Here is a 10,150-nt window from a genome sequence, read left to right on the forward strand (position 1 = left end):
AAGAAAGAGGCGGATTTTCTAACGACACCATTTTCGGTTGTACCTACCTTCTACGCTCTGCTGAAGGTTCATAAGTCCCTCAGCGAACCACCAAGTAGGCCCATAGTCTCTGGCATTGGCAGCGTATTTGAGCGGCCATGTACCGTATTTTCTGGCGTATAAGACGACCTTTTAACCCCTGAAAATCTTCTTAAAAGTCGGGGGTCGTCTTATACGCCGGGTGTCATCTTATAGGGCGGGTGCGGACCAATGTGCATATCGTGGGTGGGGAAGGAGTAAGTGGAGTATCCCCCTATTAACTCATTGTGGCAGCATGGTGTCTCCGTGCTGGGGGCGGCGGTGGCTCCTCTTTGTGCAGCGTGGGGGCGGCACATGCTGACTCAGATCTCGTCCCGAGATCTCGGGAGACGAGATCTGAATCTGAGCATGCGCCAACCCCAGCGGACATTTTCCCGGAGGCCACCGCATCGCAGCAATGGAGCTGCCGGGGCCTCCGGGCTTTGAGGAAATGCCGGCTGAGCCCCAACGCTGTGCAAAGATACGCCGCTGCCCCCCAGCACAGAGCCCCCACGCTGCACAAAGAGGACCCACCGCCGGCCCCAGCACGGAGACACCATGCTGCACAAAGAGGAGCTGCCGCCGCCCCCCAGCACAGAGAGCATCGCTGCCACAATGAGGTGATAGGGGGATACTCCACTTACACCTTCCCTGTGAGATGCCCCCTCTCTTCCTCATTGGGACCACTCCATTCCACCATATGCACATTGGTCACCCACCCTATAAGCTGACACACGGCGTATAAGAAGACCCCCGACTTTTAAGAAGATTTTATGTTTTAACTATAAAAGTTGGGGTACGGGATTTATGTTGATCATTTTCTCCAACCACTGGTCACCTCCTTAAAATCTTTTACCAGAGACTCCACGCATCTCTTGCAACTGCTTGATAATTGTGAAATACCGAACAACATGTTTCTCGTCAGCATGGACGTTGAATCCCTTTATACGAGTATTGCACATCAAACAGGTATGCGAGCTGTTACTTACTTTCTAGAAAAATCTCCGGGGAGCTCTATAGAGCATGATCATTTCATTCTGAGACTTCTTTTTTTCGTACTAGACAAGAACTACTTCGTATTTGATAGGAAATTTTATAGACAAACATCTGGCACAGCTATGGGAGCTCGGTGTGCACCCTCATATTCTAATTTGTTTCTTGGGTGGTGGGAGGAGTTAATAGTCTATAACCATCAGATGTATCATTCCAATGTTCTCATATGGCACCGATACATCGACGATATTCTGCTTGTATGGACCGGTTCTTTGGAGGACTGCAATCATTTTATTGAAGATCTTAACTGTAATGATTTGAACATCAAGCTCATATCTATCATTTCAGAGACCTCTATTGATTTTTTGGACCTCAGGATTTCCATTGTTGACTCAGGAATCTTGTGTAGTCTGTTCCGGAAAGCCACGGCAACTAACAGCCTTCTACATTTTACAAGTTTCCACCTTTACCATCTTAGGAACGGAATCCCGAAGGGACAATTCTTCCGTTTGAGGAGGAATTGCAGCACGAAAACTGATTTTGTAAATCATGCAAGGAATCTCTCCAGCCGCTTTAAAAAGAGGGGTTATCCACAGAGGACGATTTCTTCTGCCTACCAACATGCTCTCCAACAGGATAGGAAACGCCTCTTTAGTTAAAAGGTACGTGAATTTACTCATCCCATTTCTCTAATCACTACCTACAATAACCAATGGTCTGAGATCCGGGAAGTTCTGATTAAAAACTGGGACATTTTGTTAAGTGACAAGAAAATTTTTTCCTTGGTCTCAAATTCTCCATGCATGGTAGCCAGAAGGGATAGAAGCTTGAGACGCGATCTTTGTCACAGCCATTATCAACGTCCTACCATCAGACTGAATCGTGGGACTACTGTCACACTCTGCAACTTTCCAACAATCACGACCAGCGATACGACCTGGCCGTGATCGTTGGAAAGTCGTGTGGTCGCTGGGGAGCTGTCACACAGACAGCTCTCCAGCGACCAACGATGCCGAAGGCCCCGGGTAACCAGGGTAAACATCGGGTTACTAAGCGCAGGGCCGCGCTTAGTAACCCGATGTTTACCCTGGTTACCATCGTAAAAGTAAAAAAACAAACAAACAGTACATACTCACATTCCGGTGTCCGTCAGGGCCCTCGCAGTCTGCTTCCCGCCCTGACTGACTGCATGCCGTAAAGTGAAAGCACAGCACAGCGGTGACGTCACCGCTGTGCTCTGCTCTTACTTCACTTGTTACTTCTACATTAATGTAAAACCGGGCTCCATGATGCATTAAAATCTTTCTGTGATTGCACTTCTTAATACTGTGTCTCTTGAGTTCATCTACTCGTTTTAGCCCGAACAGCTCGTCACCCCATTGACGGACTTCTCCTGTGCTATTATTGCTATATATAGCCAGCGTCTATGATGTATTAAGGACTTTTTGTAACTACACTACATAACGTTTGTGTTTTATGATTGTATCTATCTCTATCAGTATTTTTCCATTGCGCGCATTTGGTAGAACACTTAAATCTATTGTATTTGTTGTGGCTTATTGGGACTTATTGTCCCTATAGTCTTGCCTTATGCAGGCACCCCTGTCCTTGGGGCTTGCGCAAGCGTCAGCATGGTAGCATCTGCGAAGAATACTTATGGATGCACTACAAGGCATACATTTGGCAGATGTTCTGCTGTTCTAAACAGCTTTAAGGGTCCTTTGTTATATATCGGCGCCACTTGTACCATGTATCCCTGTAAATCGGCACACCTGCATTATATTTTGACAAATAATTATCTAGTTATAGCGGGGGTTTTCCCCCACATAGGTGTATGGTGCACGCATTTGTGCTGTGTTCATAGTTCATAGTTTCATCCATCATTGCACACTCAGCAGTGCCCTTTCCTGATGTATATGGGTCTGCATATATTTGGTTTTATTCTTAATGTGGGAGCCCTGCTTTCCTGGGGCCTGCGCAAGCGCTACTGCAGTATGGTTTGTAAATTGTACCTTTTGACGCATTACTAGGCACATATGTACCAAATGTGCCGGTCCTTTAAAACATATTCAGGTGTTTATTGATATGCGCAGGCGCCACTTGTATCTGCTTTGCTTTAACACTGGCGCTTACGCACTGCCTCAACGTACCACCATCTTGCTACACCTGTGGCATCTCTTTCCATTCATGGATGGCGCACGTGCATGCGCGGTGGTTTGCTTTCAGCCTTCTTAGTACACTCAAGCAAGCCCTTCCTTGCTCACTACACTTCCGGCGCCATAGATGCCGGAGTTAGAACTCTCCGCCATTACATGCCGTTTTCCACAGCTGATGTGAGCTCTGTCTAAATGGGTATGTGTTTTTTTATACAGTACAGGCCAAAAGTTTGGACACACCTTCTCATTTAAAGATTTTTCTGTATTTTCATGACTATGAAAATTGTACATTCACACTGAAGGCATCAAAACTATGAATTAACACATGTGGAATTATATACTTAACAAAAAAGTGTGAAACAACTGAAAATATGTCTTATATTCTAGGTTCTTCAAAGTAGCCACCTTTTGCTTTGATGACTGCTTTGCACACTCTTGGCATTCTCTTGATGAGCTTCAAGAGGTAGTCACCAGGAATGGTCTTCCAACAATCTTGAAGGAGTTCCCAGAGATGCTTAGCACTTGTTGGCCCTTTTGCCTTCACGCTGCGGTCCAACTCACCCCAAACCATCTCGATTGGGTTCAGGTCTGGTGACTGGAGGCCAGGTCATCTGGCGTAGCACCCCATCACTTTCCTTCTTGGTCAAATAGCCCTTACACAGCCTGGAGGTGTGTTTGGGGTCATTGTCCTGTTGAAAAATAAACGATGGTCCAACTAAACGCAAACCGGATGGAATAGCATGCCACTGCAAGATGCTGTGGTAGCCATGCTGGTTCAGTATGCCTTCAATTTTGAATAAATCCCCAACAGTGTCACCAGCAAAGCAGCCCCACACCATCACACCTCCTCCACCATGCTTCACGGTGGGAACCAGGCATGTAGAGCCCATCCGTTTACCTTTTCTGCGTTGCACAAAGACACGATGGTTGGAACCAAAGATCTCAAATTTGGACTCATCAGACCAAAGCACAGATTTCCACTGGTCTAATGTCCATTCCTCGTGTTCTTTAGCCCAAACAAGTCTCTTCTGCTTGTTGCCTGTCCTTAGCAGTGGTTTCCTAGCAGCTATTTTACCACGAAGGCCTGCTGCACAAAGTCTCCTCTTAACAGTTGTTGTAGAGATGTGTCTGCTGCTAGAACTCTGTGTGGCATTGACCTGGTCTCTAATCTGAGCTGCTGTTAACCTGCGATTTCTGAGGCTGGTGACTCGGATAAACTTATCCTCAGAAGCAGAGGTGACTCTTGGTCTTCCTTTCCTGGGGCGGTCCTCATGTGAGCCAGTTTCTTTGTAGCGCTTGATGGTTTTTGCTACTGCACTTGGGGACACTTTCAAAGTTTTCCCAGTTTTTCGGACTGACTGACCTTCATTTCTTAAAGTAATAATGGTGACTCGTTTTTCTTTACTTAGCTGCTTTTTTCTTGCCATAATACAAATTCTAACAGTCTATTCAGTAGGACTATCGGCTGTGTATCCACCAGACTTCTGTACAACACAATTGATGGTCCCAACCCCAGTTATAAGGCAAGAAATCCCACCTATTAAACCTGACAGGACACACCTGTGAAGTGAAAACCATTCCCGGTGACTACCTCTTGAAGCTCATCAAGAGAATGCCAAGAGTGTGCAAAGCAGTTACCAAAGCAAAAGGTGGCTACTTTGAAGAACCTAGAATATAAGACATAATTTCAGTTGTTTCACACTTTTTTGTTAAGTATATAATTCCACATGTGTTAATTCATAGTTTTGATGCCTTCAGTGTGAATGTACAATTTTCATTGTCATGAAAATACAGAAAAATCTTTAAATGAGAAGGTGTGTCCAAACTTTTGGCCTGTACTAATATATATATATATATATATATATCTATAATATAACGCTGGGAGCGTCACTGTGTCCGAAGCCTTTATAGACTGTGCAAGCGCAGTCTGGACCCCACAGAGTGACGCAGCCCAGGAGATCGCGGTATGCGTAAGCACTGAACGCACACCGCGATCTCCAATGGAGAAGCAGGGACGAGCCAGGAGGGTGAGTATGCTATATTCACCTGTCCCGTTCCACCGATGCGCGCCGCTCCGTCCTCCACATCCTCTGCCTGTCACGTTCAGGTCAGAGGGCGTGATGACGCGCTTAATGCGCGCCGCCCTCTGACTGAACACTCACAGCCAGAGGACCCGGAAGACGGAGCGGCACGCAGCAGTGGATCAGGGCCAGGTGACTATAGCAAGTGTCGGGGGCCTGAGCTAGCGGCGACTCCGGCGCCTGACCCCCCCAGCGCGCCGGTGTCCCCGCCTGCTCAGGCCCCCCAGCACTCGGCGCCCAGCGACGATAGGTGAATATGTTATTTTTTATTTTTTTTTTATTGCAGCAGCATACAGGGCATATAATACTATGGAGCATCTTATGGGGGCCATCAACCTTTATGGATCAGCATACAGGGCATATAATCCTATGGAGCATCTTATGGGGGCCATCAACCTTTATGGATCAGCATACAGGGCATATAATCCTATGGAGCATCTTATGGGGACCATCAACCATAATGGAGCAGCATACGAGGCATATACTATGGAGCATCTTATGGGGGCCATCAACCATAATGGAGCAGCATACGAGGCATATACTATGGAGCATCTTATGGGGGCCATCAACCTTTATAGAGCAGCGTATGGGGCATATGGATGGGAGCAGCAAATTACAGAACGCTGGCGCAGGATGGGAGCAGCACATTACAGAACTATGGTGCAGGATGGGAGCAGCACATGACAGAATAGAGCAGCACATGACAGAATAGGGCAGCACATGACAGAACGGGGGTGCAGGATGGAAGCAGCACATGACAGAACGGGGGCGCACGATGGGAGCAGCACATGACAGGATGGGGGTGCAGGATGGGAGCAGCAAATGACAGAATGGAGGCGCAGGATGGGTGCAGCACATGTCAGAATGGGGGCGCAGGATGATAGCAGCACATGACAGAACTGGGGCGTAGGATGGGAGCAGTACATGACAGAATGGGGTGCTCAAGATGGGAGCAGCGCATGACAGCATGGGGGCACAGGATGGGAGCAGCACATGACAGAATGGGGGAGTAGGATGGGAGCAGCACATGACAGAATGGGGGCGCAGGATGGCAGCAGCACATGACAAAACGGGGCGCAGGATGGGAGCAGCACATGACAGAACGGGGGAGCAGGATGGCAGCAGCACATAACCAAAATGGAAGCGCAGGATGGGAGCAGCACATGACAGCATGTGGGTGCAGGATGCAAGCACTACATGACAGGATGAGGGCGCAGGATGGGAGCAGCACATGACAGCATGGGGGTGCAGGATGGGAGCACCACATGACAGCATGGGGGCGCAGGATGGGAGCACATGACAGAATGAGGGCTCAGGAAGAGAGTAGCACATGACAGGATGGGGCACATGATGGTAGCAGCACATGACAGGATTGGGGTGGAGTATGGGAGCACCACATGACAGGATTGGGGTACAGGATGGGACCACCACATGACAGGACTGGGGTACAGGATGGGAGCACGTGACAGGATGAGTTCTCAGGAAGACAGTAGCACATCACAAGATGGAGTCACACAAAACAGGATGGGGGCTGCACATGACAGGATGGGGGCGCAAGATGGTAGCAGCACATGACAAGATTAGGGCGCAGGATGGAAGCAACACATACCAGGATGGAGACCATATACCAATATAAATGCTCGCCACCCGGGCGTAGAACGGGTTCAATAGCTAGTATATATATATTCAGAGTCAGCCTTCACAGCTGTATCTGCCCCTGACGAAGCCACTCTCGTGGCGATACACGTTGGGCTATTCATGCCTGCAGACCTCTGGTTTGCCAATATGTATGGTGGTCATGTTCATTAAGCCTTGCTATTTCTATTATCTATGGCGGTTTGTGGCGTTTAGGTACTGAGCTCAGTCTCCAGTTACCCCTTGGAGAATTAGTCTCCAAGGGTTCTTTGCTTAGATATATCAGGTCTACATCATTGACCTTTGTCTGATTTAGGGCTCATACTCACTTGCGTGAAATACGGCCGAGTCTCGCATGGTAACACCCGGCTCTGCCGCCGGCACTTGGGAGTGGAGCGTGCATGTCCATGTATTGCTATGCGGCCGCACGCTCCGCTCTGCAGTGCCGGCGGCAGAGCCGGGTTTTAAAATGCGAGACTCGGCCGTATTTCACGCAAGGGCTCCTAAGGAGTATTCCAGCATGGGTTTTGTCTCATTGTAATGAGCATATTTAGAAGTCAATACATATGCTTCTTTGTTCATCTCATGGTTTGGTCAATTTTGTTATTTCTATACAATCATTTAATGATTCTCTCTCATAGGTGCTATTTGTAATATTCTTGTAGGCACTGTTACCTTTCTTAATCAAATTCCATATTATACCATCGTGAATTTATGCTCTTAGTCAAGCCCCATTAATGGAGCCCCTTTTGTATACGAGTGTATTTCTCTGACCTCTCAAAGACCTGGAGCATGCCGAGATACCACTTCTGATGCCGCATTCTTTAGTATAGTGGACCACACGTCTATTGGGAGATTTGTAAACTAGCTATTTAAAGTTTAGCACTTTGTTCACTTTATTGATTTACCCTGGTGCTGCCATGTCCAGGGGGCGGATCCTACTGTGGGATCTATGAAATGGGTTTGGTTTTAAATGATTTTATATTTGTGGTGTTTTGGTTAAATTCTGCAAATAAAATCTATTTTGTTACATATCAGTGGTGGTCCCTGTCGCATAGCATGTTTCTGTATGTTTTCCTTTGATGACCCCATATCCTCTACCACCTGGCAGAGATCACATGACCCCATACCCTCTGTCACCTGGCAGAGATCACATGACCCCATACCCTCTGTCACCTGGCAGAGATCACATGACCCATAGCCTGTCACCTGGCAGAGATCACATGACCCATATCCTGTCACCTGGCAGAGATCACATGACCCCACATGCTCTGTCACCTGGCAGAGATCACATGACCCCACATCCTCTGTCACCTGGCAGAGATCACATGATCCCATATCCTGTCACCTGGCGGGGATCACATGACCCCACATCCTCTGTCACCTGGCAGAGATCACATGATCCCATATCCTGTCACCTGGCGGGGATCACATGACCCCACATCCTCTGTCACCTGGCAGAGATCACATGACCCCACATCCTCTGTCACCTGGCAGAGATCACATGATCCCATATCCTGTCACCTGGCAGAGATCACATGACCCCACATCCTCTGTCACCTGGCAGAGATCACATGATCCCATATCCTGTCACCTGGCGGGGATCACATGACCCCACATCCTCTGTCACCTGGCAGAGATCACATGACCCCACATCCTCTGTCACCTGGCAGAGATCACATGATCCCATATCCTGTCACCTGGCGGGGATCACATGACCCCACATCCTCTGTCACCTGGCAGAGATCACATGACCCCACATCCTCTGTCACCTGGCAGAGATCACATGATCCCATATCCTGTCACCTGGCGGGGATCACATGACCCCACATCCTCTGTCACCTGGCAGAGATCACATGACCCCACATCCTCTGTCACCTGGCAGAGATCACATGACCCCACATCTAGTTGATACTGGAATACATGGCTGGCGGTTATCGCACTGATGGGCTTTGGTTGCAGCTGCTTTGTGATGTCCTGGATGTGGGCACTCACCTGGCACAGGATGTCCTGCACATGGGCAGCGCACAGCTCGTAGCCTGCCTCCTCCACGTGCCCCATCACCCGGTAGAAGGTCTCCATGATCTCCCTGTCCCGGGAGGAGTCGCAGCAGCCGAAGTCTCGGTACTGCACACAGAAGGTGAGCGCCTGCGGGGGCCGGAACGGGGGCTTGAAGTCCAGACACTGCGGGTGACAGAGAGCCCGGTGCAGCAGAGCTGGGAGCAGCAGCCAAGCAGCCCATTGCAGCCCCATCCTGACAGCCCCAACACTGAGACCCGGTGCATTCAGCTCGGCCCTCCCCAGTGATCTGCGGCAGCTGCACATTGTCCTGTTATGCAATAAGACCTGCCCCTGGGCTGAGCGGAGCCTGCACCCCCTGCACTGAGCACCCACCCCCCTGCACTGTGCACCCCCACCCCCTGCACTGTGCACCCCCACCCCCCTGCACTGTGCACCCCCACCCCCCTGCACTGTGCACCCCCACCCCTGCACTGTGCACCCCCACCCCTGCACTGTGCACCCCCACCCCCCTGCACTGTGCACCCCCACCCCTGCACTGTGCACCCCCACCCCTGCACTGTGCACCCCCACCCCCTGCACTGTGCACCCCCACCCCCTGCACTGTGCACCCCCACCCCTGCACTGTGCACCCCCACCCCCTGCACTGTGCACCCCCACCCCTGCACTGTGCACCCCCCACCCCCCTGCACTGTGCACCCCCACCCCTGCACTGTGCACCCCCACCCCCCTGCACTGTGCACCCCCACCCCTGCACTGTGCACCCCCACCCCTGCACTGTGCACCCCCACCCCCTGCACTGTGCACCCCCACCCCCTGCACTGTGCACCCCCCCCCCTGCACTGAGCACCCACCCCCCTGCACTGTGCACCCACCCCCCTGCACTGTGCACCCACCCCCCTGCACTGTGCACCCCACCCCCCTGCACTGTGCACCCCACCCCCCTGCACTGTGCACCCCACCCCCCTGCACTTTGCACCCCCACCCCTCACTGTGCCACCCCACCCCTCACTGTGCACCCACCCCCTGCACTGTGCACCCACCCCCTGCACTGTGCACCCACCCCCTGCACTGTGCACCCACCCCCCTGCACTGTGCACTCCACCCCCCTGCACTGTGCACTCCACCCCCCTGCACTGAGCACCCACCCCCCTGCACTGAGCACCCACCCCCCTGCACTGAGCACCCACCCCCCTGCACTGAGCACCC

At 50.8% G+C, this 10,150-nt stretch overlaps 1 protein-coding gene across 1 annotated transcript in view; it reads right to left on the reverse strand.

Annotated features, from left to right (window-relative positions):
- Nucleotides 1-9,240, reverse strand: part of HHIPL1 (HHIP like 1) — a 54,812-nt gene extending 45,572 nt beyond the window's left edge. The window contains exon 1 of the mRNA XM_077267349.1: nucleotides 8,918-9,240. Coding sequence (XP_077123464.1) covers nucleotides 8,918-9,175 — 258 coding nt within the window. The 5' untranslated portion in view covers nucleotides 9,176-9,240. The remainder of the gene's footprint in view (nucleotides 1-8,917) is intronic.
- Nucleotides 9,241-10,150: the final 910 nt, after the last annotated feature.

This window comes from Ranitomeya variabilis, chromosome 1, assembly GCF_051348905.1.
Source record: "Ranitomeya variabilis isolate aRanVar5 chromosome 1, aRanVar5.hap1, whole genome shotgun sequence".
NCBI classification, from domain to species: domain Eukaryota; kingdom Metazoa; phylum Chordata; class Amphibia; order Anura; family Dendrobatidae; genus Ranitomeya; species Ranitomeya variabilis.